General features: G+C 46.8%; 1 protein-coding gene across 3 annotated transcripts; it reads left to right on the forward strand.

Annotated features, from left to right (window-relative positions):
- Positions 1-3,626: 3,626 nt before the first annotated feature.
- CCL24 (C-C motif chemokine ligand 24) lies at positions 3,627-17,049 on the forward strand. 3 transcript variants are annotated; one of them, XM_077908173.1, is made up of 6 exons: positions 3,627-3,824; positions 9,768-10,015; positions 14,014-14,115; positions 14,354-14,471; positions 15,787-15,927; positions 16,390-17,049. In XM_077908173.1, exons 2-6 carry the CDS (start codon positions 9,805-9,807, stop codon positions 16,514-16,516), a joined length of 699 nt encoding a protein of 232 aa, XP_077764299.1. In that variant the 5' UTR covers positions 3,627-3,824; positions 9,768-9,804; the 3' UTR covers positions 16,517-17,049. The 3 variants fall into 3 exon arrangements, with proteins under 3 accessions (XP_077764299.1, XP_077764300.1, XP_077764301.1); XM_077908174.1 differs by having other exon boundaries at positions 15,787-17,049; XM_077908175.1 differs by lacking the exon at positions 9,768-10,015 and having other exon boundaries at positions 3,817-3,957.
- The last annotated feature ends 4,747 nt before the right edge of the window (positions 17,050-21,796 follow it).

Below are 21,796 nucleotides of genomic sequence, written 5' to 3' on the forward strand. Positions count from 1 at the left end.
AGTTCTTGACAATACTTTTGAGCTGGCACACTGAGCCCATCTTATGGATAGGAAAACTGAGGCTCAGGGAGAGTTAGTACCTTGGCCACTCAGCTAGTAAGTTAGCAGAGTTGGAATCTGAATCTAGGTCTATCAAATCTCAGTCCAGTGTCTTCTCTAGTTTCTCAAAGATTGCAAAATAGAACTATTTCTATTGTATGGGCAGCTCCTCCTGTTGGAGTTATCATATTCTGGAAGGCTGTGTCCATAAAGAGATCGTTCTTTATAAGGAGCCATTCTTTAGGATTATTGTCCATAGTGGCAGAAGCCAGGGAGGAGATGAGCAGAGTGGGTTTTCTTGGGTGCCTTGTCTCTCCGCTGAGATTATAAGTCTCCTGAGGGCAGAGATGGTTCATAGTCACAGCATGAGGATTGGTGTTGAGCTAATGAACAGGAGCTATTTCCTAGGAATCTTGGGTAGATGGGGCATCACTATCATCCCATTGCTCATTTCTGCTCAATGCTTTGCAGTTTGCAAAGTGCTTTTGTGACTCTCGCATGAGTACATGGAGGAAGAGCCTGTAGTCCAAGTCCACATCCCCCTACAGGGCAGTGTCAGGGTGCTGGCTCCAGCTTCCTAACACATAGGGCTTCCCTGCCACACATAGTGTCTTAGAACCCCCAAAGCAGGGCAGCCCCGGTGGCACAGTGGTTTGGTGCCCCCTGCAGCCTGGGGTGTGATCCTGGAGACCCTGGATCGAGTCCCACGTCGGGCTCCCTGCATGGAGCCTGCTTCTCCCTCTGCCTGTGTCTCTGCCTCTCTCTGAGTGTGTCTATGAATCAATAAAATCTTTAAAAAAAAAAAAAAAGAACCCCCAAAGCAAAAGTTTTCCAAGTATTCCATCCTACTCCATGAGTCTCGTGGTCAAGTAAATGAGAAACATGTGTCTGATTCCAGACCTAGCACTTCAATATCTTTGGGCAGCCCAGAGAAGGAGTTATGGCTCCAGCCTCAGGTTTTTCTGTCTTAAGGAAGAAATCCAGCTGTGCCAGTTCTTCAGGAAGAATGCTCTTTCACTTCTTCTTTTAGTGAGGTCCGTAGCCATCAGATTTTGTGGATCAGCAGAATCTGATCCTTCCTTGGCTTCTGTGTAGGAGCTATTTCTACAGGACAGGACCTAGCCTCAGGCAAGACAAGAAAACCGAGTATTAAGTTAGGGCTTCCTCCCTCCTTCTGCCCTGGGACTCCTTGCCTTCTTAGGATGTGGCTTCAGCTGTGGCCCATCTGAAGGACCCTTGTGCACACACTCAGAGGCCTTTCCTCCTCCTGCACCCACTTGGCTTTCAGTGAACTTCAGGTTAGTAAATATCTTCCAACCTCCCTCTTGACACCACTCTTGCCCTCCTTGCATCTCCCAGAACTGAAGGACCATGTGCCTGCCGTCCTAGAGGCCCCATCCAGTGGTACACAAAGCAGGCTCACACCTACCTGGGAGAGCATCTCTTCCCAGCTCCACTTTCAGTGACATCAAGTTGAAAGCTTGAAATTGGCCATGTTAGGAGTATTTATACCATGGAAATCAGTAAATGCTTCAAATCAGTTTCCCCCACAGAGCCAGTTGTTAAACATTTACCAGAACATCACTGGTCCCCTCTTACCTGTCAATCAAGCTCTTCCAAGGTGTTTGTTGATAATCTCTGGTGTTGGTATCAACTGCTTCCATGTGAAGTTCTTGAGTTCTCCTCTCCAGTAGGTCCACCTGGAAGTCGGTCTGCCTGCTCTATGGCAGATGGAAGTCAAGCCAGTATGTCCTGAATTAGCAGGAACATGGGGATATGGGCAGAACATAGATTGTTTCTGCTACAAAATGATACACACACACACACACACACACACAGAGTTTACTTTAATACTTATGGGTTTATTTCAATGTGCATTGGAGAAAATACAACCAGTATACTAAATCTGCAATTTCATGGATATTTTTTGATAAAATCCATTTTTAAAAATTTTTATGTATTTATGATAGTCACAGAGAGAGAGAGGCAGAGACACAGGCAGAGGGAGAAGCAGGCTCCATGCACCGGGAGCCCGATGTGGGATTCGATCCCGGATCTCCAGAATCGCGCCCTGGGCCAAAGGCAGGCGCCAAACCGCTGCGCCACCCAGGGATCCCGGATAAAATCCATTTTTTAAAAAAAACCATTAAGTGTATAGCAGATTGGCTGGTGGGCAGAAATGGTAAAAATTACAGAGATGAGAGAATGGATGAAGAATGGATGAGAATGGATAGTTGGTGATGGGATACTAGGGAAGCATCTTAGGCAGGGGAGTGACCAGGGCTGGTTTGCATCTTTCGATGGGCTTTCTTGCATCTGTGTGTTGAATAGCTTGGAGGGAGTCAATCTGGGAGGCAGCAGAATGGGTCTGAGGAGGAATGGACAGGTCCAAAAATTATTAAATAAACTCAAGAACAATAGGGACATTATTGGATGTGGGAAGGGAGGACCTTCTCTAGACATTAAGGAACGATATGCCAGTTGCATTTGGGCCAGGACAGGTGAGGTACCATGTGCTATCCAGCCCCTGAAGCCAACCTCTCAACCTCACCTATTCCCATCATCTTCCAGAACTTAGCACAGACCACTTGTCCCCCGGAGCTCCTGCTTGTCCTTCTCTGAAGCTTTCCTGACCCCCAACACAGAGCCCCATCTTCCCACAGTCCTTGGCAGGCAGGTGCCTTGCACTAGACATGATGTACCCTTGTTAACTTTTATTGCAGGTTAGGCACCATGCCAGGAACATTACGAACAGTGGTTCCCTCTCTCTCTCCCCCATAGTACCCCTGGGAAGCAGAAGGTTTCATCCCCACTTCAGATGACAAAATGTAAGCTGGAAAAGCCAGAATATGATCTCAGGCCTAATTGTCTCTACAGCCCATACTCTTAACTTCTCTGATCCATATACCTTTGTAATTATGTGTGTATGTATCTCTATTTCAGTGGACTCTGAGCTCTAATGGCACTGAGTCTAAGACGAGTCTTTCCCTCAATCCCAGAACCCCATAGCTTGATGGGACTTCCTTATATGAAGCTTGAATTTCCTACTCGGAGCTCTGTCGAGAGATGTTTACATGCCCCCCCTTGAATCTCACTATCATCCAAGATGGTCAGATCTGTTTCTGGATTACTTTGCTCATCCAATATCTTCCCCCTTGAGTTTTACCTCTTAATTCTGATTCTGTTCCCCTTGAATCTCCAACATCTAGAAGGCAGCAATGACAGTGAGACATGCAAGGGAACCCCTACACCCCCTCTGGTCTATAGCTGTTCCAGGTCACCATGCAGACTAGGCTAGATGGCTAGCAGCAACCTTGGATTCAGCTGCTGTTTGTCCCCTACTGTTCTGTTAAGTTGAGCTCTTTCTTTTTTTTAATTATATTTTTTAATTTAAATTCAATTTGCCAACATATAGTATAACACCCACTGGTCATCCCATCAAGTGCTCTCCTCAGTGCCTATCACCCAGTTACCCCATCCCCACCCCCCAAACTGAGCTCTTTCAAGCCCTACCATGAGGAGATCAAAGGGCAAGTTGCTTCATAGCTGCCACTCATCTCCTGAAATACTCAGGGCCACGCCTCTTCCAAGACCAGGCTTAGGGTGTGTAGGGGAGAAGTCCATCCTGGCAATGGACTCTTTGTGCTTTCCTGGTGGCACAGGTGGGGACGCCCCCCCTCCCACCTCCTGCATCTGCACCTGTTGAAGTCTGTTCATTGCCATGAAGCCAACTGTGCAAAAGTCTTTGTGAACCTTGGGCTCCTGAATTTCCAAGACAATCAAAGGTAGGATGTACAGGCTCCCTTCCTTGCTGGGAGGCCCCTCCTCTCTTCCCACTCTCCTTGCCATTCCAGATCTGATAAATGAGGGGAAACCCTTCTGCATTTGGTGCTGAGGTTGTCCCTTTGTCATCTCCAGGTAAGCGGCTCCTGGGACCACCCTCTGTTCCCAGTCCTCTGTGACTGTGTGTGTGTGTGTGTTTGATGGTGAGGAAGGAGGGTACCACAGGTACCAGTAACACCCTGAGCCTGCCTTCCTGAATCCCCTTTGCTCCCCACCCCTGTGCCTCCCTGTCTTCCTGGCACCCTCTTGTCATTTCCACTGCTTCAAACCCCAGACACTATCCATCTTCAGCCATCTTTGGTTAGGAAGTTGAGGCAGGAATCCAGGAACAGCTGATGGAGCCTGAGCAGATGGGGTGGCAGGGAGAGTGGACAGGAAAAGATGCATTTGAGAGCTACTAAGGAAACAGTGCCACACAGCATCCTGGGTCCACCTGCCACCATGGCAAGGGTACAGGTTCTTTATCAACAAGACATAGGACTACCCTGGCTGCATTATGGCTTCAGGGTCTTGAGCAAGTCATGAAGCCTCTCTGAGGCTCATTTCCTTCCCTGTGAAATGGAGACCTTAAGAGGATCAAGTAAGATTTCAAAGGAGCCAAGTGAGTCTTTAAGGAAATAGCAGAAAGGATTCTGGTCTGGTCTGGTGGCAACTTGTTACCAGAAGGCTGGCCTGGGATAGAGTGCCTTATTGAGGCTCAAGGACCATCCCCCTCCCCCCCACCATCCTGGGCGATGGGCTTTCACATCCCCATTTTACAGAAAATGTGCTGAGCTTCCAAGAAGTTCAATGCCTTGCCTGGTGCCACCAAGAAAGCAAGTAGGAACAGGGAACCAACCCAGGAATGTCTGCCTGTAGGGGTGCACCATTTTCATGGCACTATACTGTCCATGCCTGGGGTGGGCTGGGGTGAGGCATTTAACCTGTGCAATCTCTTTGGGTCTGCCGCCTTCTCGAAGTCTCTACAAGAGACACCATGACTCTGAACACCACAGCCCCAAATAACTTTCACCCAGACTTGTTTTCCTGGTGGATTCTGCTCTTCCTCGAATGGCCCCATCCCCACTGCACACCCAAGTTGGAAACCTGAGTGGTATCCTGGCCACCTCCTTCTCCTTCCTCAACCACCAGGGTACTAAATCTTGTCAAATCCATTTTCTGAATAGTTCTCAATACCATCCCCTCCTCCCACCCCCATTGCCTCCACCTCTCCCTCACTGCAACCTTCCCATAGTCTTCACAACAGTCTCCCTACACTGGCTGCCTACCGCCAGAGTGATTTCTGTAAAACTCCAGACTTGACCAAGATACCTCTCCTCTTTGACTTCATACCTGTGGCCTCCAGGGTTTGGAACACTCCTCCCTACCAGGTATTCACTGCTACCCTCCCATACCCTCCCACATCAATCAGCCTTAAGTTCAGGAGGCATCTCTTCCAAAACATGTTCTCTGACCTCTTCTGCTATCTAGTGTGGCCAGGTGTACCTCCTCCATGTGGGTACCTACAACCTGTACCGTAATTGGTTTGTCTCTCACTGCCCAGGGTGAGTACTTTGAGGAAAGCCCCTATACAGAATTCCCCTCGTGTGCCTAGGGTGAGCAAGGCACCTGGCGTACAGCAGCATTCAATGGGACTTGATCCCAGGACCCCAGGATCACGATCTGAGCCCAAGGCAGATGCTCAACTACTGAGACACCCAGGAGTCCCAAGACAACCCTGGTATTGCTGGATATATATTCAAGTCATTTTCCTTCTTCATTAAAGTCCATTCAAGAGTCAGCAGAGCCAGATTGCCTTGAAAATCCAATTTTAGGGGCACAGAAAGACCCTGCTGACCCCAAATATTTGCTCCTCTACTGTTTAATGCCTGAAATGGGCTTATCTGATTCCCACTGAATGGTAATAACATGCAGGTCTGCCATGCTTTGAAGTTTACTGAAAGCTCTCACATCCCTAATTTCTTTGGATTCTTATGACCATGTGAGTCTACATCCTACCCCACTGCTTTTCAGAGATGAGGAAATTCAAGCTTGAGAGAAGTGATTGATTTGCTTGAGTTCATCCAGATGGTTTTTAGCAGGTCTGTGACTAGCACATTCCAACATACCATAGTTGTTCCTTTCCTTGATGCTCAGTCTGGTTTTGAACCTTATTAGGAAACTCACATGAGTTTTTTTTTGTTTGTTTTAATGTCCTCCAGTTTTCTTCACTATTGAGTTACTGATTTTCTGTTCATAATTAGCTAGAATTTGTGAGGAGACACACTGAGACAATGGAAATACCCCATTTCCCATCATACTTCCACCTTCGAGCTTTAGCGTCCTTGGATGATTTTCTAGCTCTACCATTTCTTCTCTGCTTATTAGTTGGCATCCTACTGCAGGATGGAGCTTCCCCTGTGTTGGTCTGCTACAGTTGCTGAAAGGAACTTAACAGGAATGTACTGTCTCGCAGTCTGGAGGCTAGAAGTCCAAGATCAAAGTGTGGTTCTTCCTCAGGGCTGTGAGGGAAGGTTCTGCTCTGAGTCTCTCTCCTTGGCTTATGAATGGCCACCTCCTCCCCATGGGTCTTCACAAAATCTCCTCTCAGTGCATGTCAGTAGCTGTGTCCAAATTTTCTCCTTTTTATTGGGACACCCATCATTGTGGATTAGGGCCTACCCTACTGATCTCATTTTAACTTGGTTATCTCTGCAAAGACCCTGTCTCCAAATAAGATCACATCCTAGCATGTGATTAGGGCTCCAATACACATTCTTTTTGGTGGAAGGTGGGTGGGGGTGAGGGAGGTCACAATTCAACCCAAAACATATTTATTTATGGATTTTTATTTTATTCAGTACATCACTATCATTATTACTAATTGGATTGTCCCAGGTTTGGCCAGTGTGAGCCCTTGAAAACTGCCTCCTCTGTCCTTTTGACATATCCCCATGATTCTTGGAGCACTTTGTTACTTTCTGGCCCAGAAAGATGTTCCAGGCTCTATTTTTTCTGCTCCAGGACTAGAATCAGGTGCTTTTCCAAGAAGCAATGTTTTGAGCTATGCTCTTTGCTCCTGGCATGTCATTGTTTCTAAGTGGTTGCATATATCACTGCTACATCTAATTCTATTCCAATATCCTTGAATTCATTCTCTCCTTCCCCCTGTCCATAGTTTCAATGCCTTTTTCCAGCAGCAAAAGGAGGTGCAGAGGCCTGAGGAGGGATTGGGGAAGAAAAAAAAAGAGAGTGAGTGGGACCTGAAGACAGCCAGGAAACCCATCAAAGAAAGTTTCCTTTTCTGCCTGCTTGCCAGGAAGTTTGTGCAGGGTAGGGGAAGGACTGGGGGAAAACCCACTGTCCCCACCTCCCCCTGCCCTCTCAGGTTCAATTAGATAAGTCAGACTGTTGGATCAAAGTCAGGCCACAGGAAGAAGGCAGGTGAAGTCTTTGGGTGTGGTCTCAATAAAGCCACGAAGTCCCTACCATTTGAGCAAATATTTTATAAGTTTCCTTAGCTTCTGCTCTCTACTTATTTCCTTAGTTTTTAGTTGAGATAAAATCCACATAACATAAAATTCATTATTTTAATGCCTTTAAAGATTTTATTTATTTATTTAAGAGAGAATGCAAGTGGGGTGAAGAGAAGAGGGGGAGAGAGAGGGAGAGAGAGAATCTCAAGCAGACTCCATGCTGAGCAGAGTCCCACGTGTGGGCTTGATCTCACAACCCTGAAATCATGACCTGAGCCGAAACCAAGAGTCAACACTTAACCAACTGAGCCACCCAGGTGTGTCCCGATGCCTTTAAAGTGTACAGTTGAATGGCACAATTGCTACAACCCTCACACTACTTAATTCTAGAACATTTCTATCACCTCAAAAAGAAATCTCATATCTCTCAATCTTCTTCCTCCCAGCCCCTAGCACGTACTGATCCACTGTAAATCTCTATGGATTAACCCATTCTAAACATTTCTTGTAAATGGAATCCTATACTGTATGACCTTTGGTGTTTGACACCTTTTGCTTACAAAGAATGTGTCTGTACACTTCATTTCTCTTTATAGCTGAGTAAAATTCCACTGTGTAGAGATGCCAGTTTTGTTTAAACATTCATCCTCTGATGAATATTGGATTGTTTACATTTTTTGGCTACTATGAATAATGCTGCTGTGAATGTTCATTGGGAACTTTTTGCGTGAACATGTTTTCCGTTCTCTAGAGTATGTACCTTGGGGTTGAGTTGTTGCATCATATTGTAACCCTGTGTTTGACTTTTTGAGGAACTTTCAAACTTTTCCACTATGGTTACACAATCTTACATTCCCAGGAACAATGTATGAGAGTTCCCATTTCACTGCCAATATTTTCCTTTTTTTTTTCATAGCCATCCATGTGAAGTCGTTTTGATTTGAATTTTCCTAATGAGTAATGGTGTTGAGTTATCTTTTCATATATTTATTGGACATCCATATATTTTATTTGGAGAAATATCTAGTCAAATTCTTTGTTTCTTTTAAAATTGGATTATTTTTCTTTTCATCATGAAGTTCTAAGAATTTTCTGAAGAATCTATCTGGATACTGATGACTATCTATCAGATGACTTCCAAATATTTTCCCCCACCATGTGAGTGGGCTCTCCACCTTCTTGGTAGTATCCTCTAACTCACACAGTTTTGATTTTAGTAAAGTCTAACTATTTTTTCTGTGCTTGCTTGGATCTTGATATCATATCAAAGAAACTGTTACTTCATCCAAGGTCATAAAGATTTACACCCACATTTCCTTCTAAAAGTTCTATAGTTTTAACTCTTACATTTATGCTGAGTTAATTTTCATATATGGTGTGAGGGAGTGGGTCCAACTTCATTCTTTTGCATGTGGATATCCAGTTGTCCCAGTATCATTTGTTGAAAAGACTATCCTTTTTCCATTAAATGGCTCTGGCATGCTTATAAAAAATCAATTGACTGTAAACGTGAGGGTTTATTTTTAGACTCTAAATTCCATTGATCTGTATGTCTATCCTTATGCCCATACCCAAACCATCTTGATTACTTTAGTTTGTGGTAACCTGTGAAAGTGGAAAGTGTTAGCTCTATAACTTCATTCTTCTTTTTCAAAATTATTTTGATATTCTAGGTTCCTTGCATTTCTGTATGAATTTTAGGATAAGCTTGTCCATTTCCTTCTCTTTCTTAGACTTTCATTCCCTTACTTCTCTCATATTTTTAGCACCTTATATGGCAGTTGAGGTTTCAGCTGTGAACCAGCAGTGAGATCAGTGATTGTGTGACCATGAGCAAGTTGCTTCACCTCTCTGTACAATGATATTATAATATCTACAGTACAGGGTCATTACTGTAAAGATTAGATTAAACGCAACTCTATATTAAAGTTCACGGAAGATCCTGTGGATGATTTAGTTATCTCATTGGCTTGTAAACAAATTGTTGTAATAAAAATAAGAATGGCCACCTGGCAGGGGTCACTTGATCTATGCCAGACTGGGAGCTAAGCACTTGACATGAATTATTATGTTCAATACTCATAATAACCCATGAGATGAATATTATTAATACCCATAATAGTCCATGAGATGAATATTGTTATTTCCCATTTTATGACTGAGAACATCAATAATAAGGCACAGAGGAATTAAGTAATATGGGTAATGCAGTTAAAGAGCTGAGCAACGATTTCAATCCTGGCAGATGACACTCAAATCCAGAAGGTGGTGCTTCTAGGCCATGGCTACTGGGGTTAGGGAGAGGCTTAAAATGGTGGGTTCTGGGCTGATTTCCAAGAAGTGGGTCTTAGGTAACCTGCAGGTGCTTCTCATCCACATTTTGTAATGCACCAGGGGGCACCTCAGATTCTGTATCTCCCTCTCCCTCAGGCACTTCAGGTAGATCTCATATGTGGAATGGAGCCAAATGAACCTCTCCTGGCGCCTGCCCCAGTCTCTCATTCTCCCTCCCCTGGACAGCTACAATATAGCCTCCAACCAGCCTTCCTGCTCCAGTCCCTTCCTACCACACCTACCAGTGGATCCAATCATACCACTAGAGCACAGATCTGACCTAACTCTGCACATCCAAACCTTGGGTGGCCCCACTGCCTACAGGATCAAGGCTGAGCTCCCAGGTGAGAGACAATATATGAACCTTGAATTCACACAGAATGTAGTTCAAATGCCAGCTCTGCCTTTTCCTGACCTCTATGCCTCAGTTGCCTTGGGGATGAGTGTGGATTCATGGAGAGGAGAGATCTGAAGCACTTAGCAACTTCATAGGCAAGCTGTGCTCTGCTCCTCTGCTGCCCTCCTGCCTGATCCACCACACCCTACCCACACAACCACCTACTTTTGGACTATTTGGGGCCATCAGGGCCAACCCTGTCTTTCTGGGACATGTTTTCAAGTGTTTGAAGCCATTTCTTGTTGAAGCTAACAGCCCACTTCTTCCAGTCGTTTCTCACTGGGATGTGTCTTGGAGTCCCCTCACCCCCTTGGTTACTGTCCATTGACCTGCATCTTGCACTTTTGGGTTTGGTGCTACATCATTATTCTTGGGTGACTCATTCAGGAGTGGCAACCAGGACAGTTGCTCTTGGTGCCATCCCATGAGGGCAGGACCACTGCTCCCTGCTCACTGCCAGGCACGGCTCTGTTTCCTCACCTGCTCCTCTCCTCCCTCATGCCTACTTAGCCTCCAACCTCCTGCTCCCTGGATCCACAAGGGAGGGGAGAGACCTCAGAGGGCACCTTGGCCAGGTTTCCCAGGTTTCATCATCACAATTTTTGTCATATGTACACACTATTTGTCCTGTTACCTACTTTATTCTATTTTGTAAACTCATATTTTTTACTTCTGGGAAAATCTGATATTGATTCCATAAATATAAAACCCCTTATCTTAGAGGGTAGCTATAATAAGATATATTTAAATTAAAGTGAAATATGCCCATTTTTGTCTCACATGGTAATGTGGCTGCCACACTTGGGGAAATGCAAATCCAACCACATCCCACTTCTCAGAGGGAGAAACTATGGTGGGCAAGGGGCAGAGTCTGAGCTGGAGCCAGGTGGGGTTCAGGGCACTTCACAGAGCCCCTCTTATTTCTCCTCTTTCCTCTCCAGCTCATTTCCTCAAGTCTGCTCTGTCTGTACCTGCTGCTCTCTGGCCCTCCTCTTCTGCTCCTCCATTCCCTTCCCTCTTTCCCCTCCTCCTCCTTTTCCTCTTCCTTCTTTCTGAGTTCTCCCTTTCTATTCTGTTTTCATAGAACCACCTTCTCTTTTGCTCTTACTTTAAATGTAAAGATCACTCTGGCTGTTGGATTCCACCTCTTCAAGATGGAAAGGTTTAAGTTCCCATTTTGGGAGCAAGGATAAGAGACTCTACAATGTTATCTAGTCATTTAGCACTTGTAGATTTCAGTTTTTCCCCCTTTGGAAAATGGGGTTGATAATCCCTGCCTTCCCCAGATAAAGCATCAAGACTGGGTGTTTTGTTTTATTTTTTTGTTTTTGTTTTGGGGGGTGTTTTGTTTTTAAAGATTTATTTATTTATTGGAGCAGGGGGAGGAACAGAGGGAGAAAATCCTCAAGCAGATTCCTGCTGAGCATGGAGCCCTACCCAGGGCTTGATCCCATGACTCATGAGATCATGACCTGAGGCGAAACCCAGAGTCCAGATGTTCACCCAACTGAGCCACCCTAGGTGCCCCAAGACTGGGCATTTTTTTTTGACTGGGCATTTTTTTTAAAGGGCCTTGGAGGAAAATGGGGCACCTGGGAGGCTCAGTCAATTGAGCCTTTCCCTCTGCCCCTCTCCCCAACCAGCACATGCATGTTCTCTCTCAAAGAAAGAAAGAGAGAGAGAGAGAGAGAAGCAAAAGAATGGACTTTGGCCTGTAAAGGATGTTCCTAATTGGGGTGAAGCACCCCACCCAAAACCCTCCCACTCAATGACCTCTGCCATGCTGCTCACTGGGGTTGCAACATGCGACAGCATGGGCTTCCCGCCCTGTTCAGCCTTGTCCTCATTCTTCTCCTGCATGCTGCTTCTGCTGGATGTTTTCCTTCTCCTGCCATACACTGTCCTAGTACCCTTGACTCAGAAAGTTCCCTCTGAATTGTTGAGAAGCAAATCTTTGAACGTGTATCATCAGATGGAATCATGCAAAGCCCCTGAGTGTATAAAAGGCATCTCATTCAATGTCCTCCATACTCTGCCAGGTGAGGGTCATCACTGAAGGCTGCTGAGGGGAAGGTATAAAACTGGTGAGGAGTTGAGGGGGGCACTCAGTATTTTTCACTCCCGGAAGAAGAGCAATGAAAAGATCAGGTGCTCCTGGCCTGGCCCCCATCAGAGGACCTGCCTACTGACTCCCCCATGTACACACTGATCCCAGTGGTGCTGGGCAGAGACCACATGGGAGTCCTTGGTCTAGGGGAGAGCAACTCAGAGTTGGTCCATCATATATTCATTCTATAAACACTGGCCATGCAATAGGTGATCTGCTTGGGAATTTTTGGGCATGAAAATGGGACATTGATCTTGGTGTTCATGGTCACATGGGAGACACAGACATACAACCTCATCTGAGTGACGTGTGACACTGTGCTCCTACGCCCATGTGTTGCTGCATGTCCTGGATGACCAGAGCAGGGAAGGCAGGAAGCCGAGTATTTCCGTGAGAAGTAGAATGGAGCGCATTGGAAGGAGGGGTTGGGACTTGAAGCAGCAGTGATAAAAGTTCAAATAGGGGGTCCCAGCCTGGGATCCTGGAAAGGAGGACAGAGTGAAGTGGGTACCATATTCCTCTCTGTCTGACAAGGTCACTTCAGTCTCTATGAGCAGCACTGCTCATTATGATCTACAAAGCCCTCCTGGAGCTACCAGTCCCTTTCACTGTCCAAACCTCAGCACAGTCATCAACATCAAGTGCATTCCCTACTTTCCTTCCAGCAAAACACTGGCCAATTCCTTCAATGTTCCCCCTCCTCACCTATACCCCTTGTCTCAGGTTGGGGTCCTCAGAACAGACCCTGAAAGGAGGATTCAGGGGCAAGTGTTTCATTAGGCAATGGTTTCAGGGGGAACCAACAGGACAGAGGGGAAGCAGAGAAGAAGGGAAGGGATCAGCAGGGTCAGCTGCACAGAGAGGAACTGGCTTGACCCAGTCGGGATCTCAGGAAGTAGTGTAGGTCATGCTGTATCTGGAGTTTGTATCCCTCCAGCAGACATATGTCAAAGTCTGCCCCAAGGATGTAAGTTTCTAGGTACTTCCCATTTTTGTGGGGAGCCTGCTGGATAGGTGGCTCTGGCACTAGAAACCCAAGGCCATCAAAAGCCAGTGTGTGTGAACAGGGTGAAGGGGTCCAAGGACATATGGACAATGAGATGTTGTTGAAGCTCCATGTCTGCTCAATCAGCACCTGTAACAGTTTATTCCGTACACTTGCTCACGTATCCACGTCCCCACTGGAAGTCTGGAACATAGCACGTGCCTAATAAGAGTTGGTATATGTCAACTCAGGTGAATGCACCTGGGTGGCTCAGTCAGTTTCGTGTCTGGCTCTTGGTTTCAGCTCAGGTCATGATCTCAGGGTTGTGAGATTGAGTCCCACATCAGCCTTCCCTCCGGGCATGGAGCCTGCTTGAGATTCTCTCTTTCCCTCTCCCTTTGCCCCTCCTCCACCAAAAAACAGACTTGGGGAATGAATGAATGAATGAATGAATGAAAGCAAGGAGATAGGGTGACTTTCCCCATTTTTGCCCAAAGAAACTAAAGTTCAGAAAGGTGAGTGACTTATCCAGAATCCCACAGGGAATGAACAGCACACCAGGGATCCTCATCAGCCTTCTAACTACTCATCCAATTCTCTGCTTCACTTAAGCTGGGCAATCCTCTCCTCCTCCAGCCTTTCTTAGAAACCACATAACCCACATAACCCCTGACTCAGCTAGGCAACAACTTCCTCTTGGCAGAATTCATAAGCCTCTAGGACTTTCAAGGCAGCCTGGAGGGGTTGGGGGAGGTTCCATCAGTGCATGTTTCCTCCTAACTGCCCCTATAAAAGGCAGCAGGAGGTTGGGGTGGTCTGAAAGGAACTGTGGCCCTCTCTTCCCACACCCCAGCTCTAGGTCCTGAACTCCTTCTCCAGCAAATGGCAGGCCTTGCAACCTTTGTGGTTAGCCTCCTGCTTGTGACCTTGTGTGCCCACTGCATCGATCCTGCAGGTAAGACCTCCAACTGTACCCCAGGGCTGTCAGGTGGGTCAGTCATGCCAAGAACATGGCTGAGACGGCACAGCAAAGGGGAGAGGAGCAACCAGGCTGGGTTGGAAGGAGATGCTGAGGAGTGGCAGCACAGTGCCTGGGTTGGAGGTGTTAATGTAGGGAGTGTGCTTGGGCTCCAAAGCCCAGAGTCTCAGGGAGGCTGGAAAAGAACATAGCTCTCTTCTCTGCTGTGTTTTAGGCTCTGTGTCCATCCCCTCTTCCTGCTGCATGTTCTTCATTTCCAAGAAAGTTCCGGAGAACCGAGTGGTTACCTACCAGATGCTCAATGGGAGCGTCTGTCCTAAAGCAGGAGTGGTGTGAGTATCTCCTTCTTCCTGGACACCTGGCAGGAGAGGGGGGAGTGAGCCTCCAAGGTCACCCAGGGGTAAAATCAGGAGGACCTGGCTCTCTAATCCTGGGGGAGCCACCCCACCTCCCCAAGCCTCGGGTACCTCCCCCATGAGATTGGGAAGAGAACTGAAGCAACCATCATTTCTTGAGCATCACACATATATGAGGCACTGTTTGGGGCATATAACATTGTCTTTTTTTTTTTTCAAAAATTTTTTTTTATTTATTTATGATAGAGAGAGAGAGAGAGAGAGAGAGAGAGAGAGGCAGAGACACAGGCAGAGGGAGAAGCAGGCTCCATGCACCGGGAGCCCGATGTGGGATTCGATCCCGGGTCTCCAGGATCGCGCCCTGGGCCAAAGGCAGGCGCCAAACCGCTGCGCCACCCAGGGATCCCGGGGCATATAACATTGTCTTAACTAACCCTCTCGACCATTCTGTGAGCTAGCTATGATTATTCCCATTTTACAGAGAACAGCTGAGGTCCAGAAAGGTGACCTGCTCAAGGTCACTGGGACTCCAGATAACTTCACAGCTGCCTCTCACACAAGGCAGCAAGTGTGAACTCACTTGGTAACAGTGGCCTACTGTAGAAATGTGACATTGGTATTAGTAATAATTTTGCCCACTGGCACCAAAGCCAGTTCCCTAGCCCAGCACCCCCTAGCTCAGAGCCGGCTTGGCAGAGGGCATCCCACCGCCTCCTCCCTGCTCTGGCACCTATATTAGTCATGTTTCCTCGCATGGCATGTGAACTGGAGCTATCTGCCTTTATTCATGGGGACTTTCAATGCATTTTCTCCTCTCTTCTCCTCTCTGTGGGTAGAGATTTTGTATCTTCAGACCTAGCATTATCTTTTTTTTAATATAGAGTATATTTATTTATTCATGAGAGACACAGAGAGAGAGGCAGAGACATAGGTAGAGGGAGAAGCAGGCTCCCTGTGGGGAGCCTAATGTGGGGCTCCATCCCAGGACCCCGAGATCAGGATCTGAGCCGAAGGCAGATGTTTCACTGACTGAGCCACCCAGGTGCCCATAGATTCAGCATTATTTAAAAGCAAGGCTGGGCCTCCCTCATCTGACAGGAAGGCTGTCGAGCATAAACAACTGATGGACAGAAATGCAGACACATAGAGAGAAGGCCATGTGTCAGGCGCTGGCTAGGAGGCTCCGGGCAGCAGCTTGCCCTCTGTGGGTTTCAACACCTACCTTCTCATCTAGTGAAGTGGTCTGAGGTTCCTGCCAGCTCTCAAGTGTGCCCTGTCACCCTTCCCACAGCTTCACCACCAAGAAGAACCAGAAGTTCTGTGGCGATCCCCAGCTGCACTGGGTCCAGAAGTTGATGAAGAACATAGAGGCCAGGAGGAAGAAGGTGTCTCCTGGGGTCAGGGCAATGAGCACCAAAGCCCTGGTGCAGAGGTACCCTGCCAACAGCACCTCCATCTAAGCACTACCCAGCCCTCAGCCTGGGGCCTGTGAACCAGTAGTGAGAGCGGGGAGAGCTAATGTCCTTTTCCCTAGCATCAGTCTATTAAAAAACCCAGGGTAGGGCAGGCCTGCTCTGGCGGACTGAGCAACCACTCCAAGTGTCCTGGGCCCCTTGCTTTCCCTGAGCTGGAGAAACTCCCAGAAGGAAGGTGGTGGCCGCTGTTGGTCCTCCTCCTGAGCTAGTGCTGGCCGTTCTCTGCTTCCCAGGCTCCGTCAGAACCCAGGAACATAAGGCCCAATCTGCAGACAAACTCGGCTTGCACCTAAAAGCTTAGGCTACAACTGGCTTCTGTAGGTCCTCTGGTCTTGCAGTGGGACCTGTGGGCTGTCTATCTGTCTGTCTGTCTGGGCATGGATGACCTTTAACAGCTGCGGCTCTTCATAACATTGCAGATGCCCCAAGCTTGTCCCAGTTCAAGAATCCCAGATGAATAAAAATCCGAGAAAATATAGCGCTCTTTTGCCACACGCACTACCAGATCCTGGCCTTCCTTGCACGCATCTCATGGAATGTGATTAATGAAGTTTAGAAGGACTTGTTGGTTTCTGTAATGAAATGGACCTGGAGGGGGTCGCTTGGGTAGCTCAGTGGTAGAGCATCTGCCTTTGGCTCAGGTAGTGATCCGAAGGTCCTGGGATCAAGTCCCACATCGGGCTTCCTGTGAGGAGCCTACTTCTCCCTCTGTCTTCTGTACTTCTCACGAATAAATAAATAAAATCTTTTAAGAAATGGACGTGGCGGATCAAGATGAGGGGCCAGCCTCAGTAGTTTTTAAATTTCTTTGTGAAGATATGGTTTGGAGAAGGCGTTCTGCTTTGTGGCATGGCTTGCTCTGTGCTGCTTTGGGGGAGAAGGACCTGTGGTGCCTTTAAAGCTGGTCTTTCCCTACACTTGGAGGATGAGAAGATGGAGGGGGCGCCCTGGGGCAGGGAGAGGGAATCCAGGATGTTTTTTCCCCCACTATGTATAAGGTACCATGTGATTTAGATGTCAAGAGTGTGGACACACTTGCTCAAAAAACAATTCAAATAAAATGTGATTTTCCCTTTGAAGGTGATCGTATCTTGCCTATTCTTTTCCTGGAGGGACAGGGGTCTGGGTATGAACAATAGTGTGCCCCAGAGAACATCCTGAGTGGCCCATTGGAGAGTCTAAAGGCAGCCTGAGTCCAGGGCATCCTAGGAGAGATCTTGGGCTGCTCTTGGAAGTTCTGATATGAGCTTTGTAAAACATTCGTGCACAGCTGGATTCAGTTTAAAAAAAAATTCAACCAAACATTATTGCACAAGGCTATGAAATGAAAAAGATGGTCTCTGGCTTCAGAGAATTAGGGAGAAAATAACACACACATGCTCACAAATCAAGAGCCAAATGAGTTTAGTACCAATCCTAGTTTGTAAGCTGTATGACCTTGAGATATGTCATTGCCTGAGCCTCAGTTTCATTCATCTATAAAATGGGGATAATAAGCTCTTTCTACTTGGGGTTTTCCCCAGAATCAGACCCCAAGACAAAGATTTGAGTGCAAAGATTATGTGTGGGAAGTACAGGGAGTATCCCCAAGAGAACAAAGAGGCGATATAAGGCAAAGGAAGGTAGCCAGTAAGGGAGTGTCACCTGGCAGAGAGCAATGAGAGCCAAAGCCACTGAAAAGTGGTTTGAGACCCACTCCCTCAGTATCAGCCCCACTCTGCTCCGTGGGTCATTGCCAGCTGTGGGGAGGGGCACTCATTCTGCAGGTGGGGATAGAACAGCCTTCCATGTCTCCAAACAAGCCTCCAGGCAGTTTGGAGACATGGTAGGCTCCAAACAAGCCTCCAGGCAGCCTCCAGAGTCTGCAGGACACATTCAGCACATAGCTGCTCTCGAGTTCTTATAACTCCACTACAAAGCAGAATAAAGAGTAGTGCTAGGCAGTTCAGAGGAGCGGACATCTTGGTGTGTGCCAAGGGGAGCCTGCAGAAATCTTAGCACAGACTTGGCATTGGAATTGTGACCGAGATTTTACTCTGGCAAGAAGAGCGTATTTGTAGGGATGGACGAGAACTGGAGCCTTCAGGGTTGAGGGACTGAGATGCAAATGGACAATGGCCAGGCTGTAGATGACATCGGAACTCTGACCCACGGTCTCTGAAGCAACGAGCCCGGGACCATCATGACTTGGTCATACTGCCAGCTTCCTATTTTCTCCCCTTTGCAACTCAGGACCAACCAGAGAGGGCCAAAGACATTCCCAAATCAATCACATAAGATGCTTGCTTCTCCATGCCAACCGCCCCCAACTGAAGAACACCTGTGCCTTCCCTTTTGTCCACCGTGAGGCACCCCCAGTCCCTGGCCTGCCTGGGAGTCTCTGACAAACAAGGGTGAGAATGGCTGACTCTCTCGCTGTAGCAAGCTCTGAATAAAAATTGTGTTTGTCTTCATCTGGCTGATCTTTGTTATTTCCACAAGGAAGTTGTATAGTCTGGCCTTCACTTTCCACATCTGTAAAACGGGCATAATAGAAATGTTTATCTCATGGGTTGATTGTGAAGACTCAGTAAGGTATTAATGCATGGGAAGCATTCAGCTCAATGCCTGGTTCATAGTAGAAGCTCAATAAATATTAACTGGGGGCATGGCCAAGCCCAGATGGGAGGCGAGAAGCTGAAGCTGGTCTTGCTGGGGCCAGGGCAACTGGCTGACACTTTTTTTAAATTGCAGCATAAGTGACATTCAATATCTTGTTAGTTTCAGGTGTAATCATAGTGATCTGTTTATACATTATGATATGGTCCCCACAATAAGTCTAGTTGCCATCTGTCACCATACAAAGTTATTACAATAGTCTTGACTATTTCCCACTGCTGTATGTTACATCCTCAAGACTCATTTACTTTATAACTGGAAGTCTGTACCTCTTAGACCCCTTCACCTCTAGCTGACACTTCTGTGGCCATTCCAGCAGGCTCTGTGCTCCTGCTTCCTCCTGTCTTATTTCTCTGGTGGCCTTTAAATGTATCTGGAGAAAGAAGGCAGTAGTTGGAATGATGACCGCTGGAGCACCTGAACTGTCCACCAGAAGTCTTGTCCTGCCTTTATCTGCCCTTGCTCCAGAATGTGAACCATGGACATGGATGGCCAGTCTTTTTCTTTTTTAAGATTTATTTATTTATTTGAGAGAGAGAGAGAGAGTGGGGAGAGAGGTAGAAGGAGAGAATCTTTAAGCAGACTCCCCGCTGAGTGCTGAGACCCATATAGGGCTCGATCCCACAACCCATAAGATCATGACCGAGGTCAAAATCAAGAGTCAGATGCTCAACCAACTGAGCCACCCATGAGCTCCAATGGATGGCCAGTCTTACCTGATGACATGATACCCTCCTGCTTGGCTTCCGGACAGGCCGCCAGCATAATGATACCAAGCCACTCACACTCTTTCTCAAGCTTTCTTGGGAAAGACATTCTGGAGATGGATATGGAGGCTGTCCTAGTTGCTGGTCAGGGAAGGACTGGGTTCAGTTTGTAGCCATGTTGGGGCAAAGTTGACCTATGTTTGGGAGAGTTCCCCACCTTCAGCAAAACCTGTCATACAACTCATTAAAAGTGAGTTAAAAGCTCTTTCCTAACCACACAGCTGGTATGTCAAAAGGTTTTATCATAAACCAAGAGTGGAACAGGAAGGGGACACTTGAGTCCTTGAGGTCTTGAGGCCAAGGGGTGGGAGAAAGAAGGAGATACCTAACAGCCGTTCTCCATCTTGACTGGGCTTTGAATCAGCTGAGAAACTTTACATACAGATTCCCAGGGCCCACCTCATACATGACTCAGACTCTTGCCAGGATGCAGCCCAGAAATCTGCAGTCTTTTAAAAAGTTGCCCAAACTGGGTGTTATACTATATGTTGGAAAATTGAATTTAAATAAAATGTATGGTTGTTTGAATCTAAAAAAAAAAAAAAAAAAAAAAGTTGCCCAAATCGATGTACCCACTGTGGAAAGCAGTATGGAGTTCCCTCAAAGAACTAAAAACAGAACTACCATATGATCCAGCAGTTTCACCTCTGGCTATTTGTCCATAGGGAAGAAACACACTAATTCAAAAAGATATGCACGTCCCCATGTTCACTGCAGCACTATTCATTCATACAGAAGCAACCTAAGTGTCTGTCCATCGATGGACAGATGGATAAAGAAAAGGTGATCAAATATATGCAATGGGAAATAAATCAGCCATGAGAAATCCTGCCATTTGTGACAACATGGATGGACCTTGAGGGCATCACGCAGAGTGGAGTAAGTTAGGCGGGAAGAGACAAATACTGTATGATCTCATTTATATGTGGAATTTTTTGAAAACAATGAACTCACAGATACAGAGAACAGATGGGTGGTTGCCAGACGCAGGTGAGATGGGGTGGGTGTGTGAAATGAGTGCAGGTGGTCAAAAGGTACAGACTTCCGGGTTTTAAGATGAGTAAGTCCTAGGGATGTCCAGTACAGCCTGGAAACTGGAGTTAATGATACTATATCACATATTTGAAAGTCGCTAAGAGTAGATTTAAACAGTTCTCAGTGAAAGAAAAGAATTATAACTATGGGTGGGGACCGATGTTAACTTATTGGGGTGATCATTTCACAATACATGCGTGTATCAGATCATTACGTTGTACACCTGAGACTAATACAAGGTTATATGGTCTTGGTTGCTTCTGCTTTCAGGTATCAACTCGAGTGGAAAAACAAAGACGAGGACATCATAAAGCCTTATATTTGTTCAAAGCCTTTGAACTTTCCAAGTATCACTCCTTCCTTCCATCCCCTCCCCTCCTCTTTCTTCTCACTCCCCCTGATTTTTCTTCTCTCCCCAACCAGCCAGTCGTCCTTCTGGGCTCAGCAAGGCTCCACTCATCTGCTGAGAGGACAGTGTTTCTGGACAGCCATGTGCTGATGGCTGTTCCTGCCAGCAGATCAGTTCTTCAAGAGAGGCAACTTCTCTTCTTCTCTATTCCCACTTTCTTCTTCGAAACAGACCTGCCTGGAGACACTGGTTTGGCTGAGGGAGATGTTTTGCTGCCCAAAGTGCTGGAATCCTCTTTTGGATCTTGCAAAGTGATTGTTCCACAGAATTCCATGGCTTTGTTTCTCTGGGCTGAACCTCTCTACCTCTATATCTATTAAGAGTTACCTAACTTCCCAGAATGACAGGTCTGTCAGTTTCCAGGAAACACCATCAGAACACTTGCAGATTTCCTCCTCCTAAAGCTGTGGGGTAGACTCATGGGCTCCGCCCAAATGGATGGTGATAGGACCCCCTCAAATGCTCAGCCTGCCTCCCTAATCCCCTCCCCCACCGCCAATCCCCCCTCCTCCGCCCCTCCCCCGCCGCCAGCTCCCTCTCTTTGGCTCCCACCCAATCCCATCTGCAGTTCTGCTGCTGCTTCTTTGCGGCTTTCAGACCATCTTTTTTTTGGCTTCTACATTTTCCCGTTCCAAGAAAAGATATCCTGTGACTGGCTTTCCCCAGAAATCTCACCATTCTTCTGGCTTTCCAATTTCTGAGCAGTGACGAGCTCTATAGAGTATGCGCTTCTTGTCCCGACACTGTGGGTATGGCCCGGTCACAATAGCGCCCAGTGACCCTTTCTGAGGATCACCAGGACAAACCTCCGGTGGGGTTCAGAATTACTTCTCCCAAGTAACCCTTGGTTTGCTTTTATGTTTAGGACATTGTGAATCATGGGACTGATTGCATTTCTCTTTATATCAGCTCTTTGAGAGCATGCCAGCTCTTACAGCCTTGACAGGTGCTGTACCT

The sequence above is a fragment of the Canis aureus genome, chromosome 8 (genome assembly GCF_053574225.1).
Source record: "Canis aureus isolate CA01 chromosome 8, VMU_Caureus_v.1.0, whole genome shotgun sequence".
Taxonomy (NCBI): domain Eukaryota; kingdom Metazoa; phylum Chordata; class Mammalia; order Carnivora; family Canidae; genus Canis; species Canis aureus.

Excerpts from the sequence above, each read along its gene's own strand:
- CCL24 (XM_077908173.1), top strand. The coding sequence starts at position 9,805 with ATGAACCTCTCCTGGCGCCTGCCCCAGTCTCTCATTCTCCCTCCCCTG. Across the intron at positions 14,116-14,353 it reads CCACTGCATCGATCCTGCAG|GCTCTGTGTCCATCCCCTCT; the intron begins GTAAGACCTCCA and ends GCTGTGTTTTAG. Across the intron at positions 14,472-15,786 it reads TGTCCTAAAGCAGGAGTGGT|CTTCACCACCAAGAAGAACC; the intron begins GTGAGTATCTCC and ends CCCTTCCCACAG.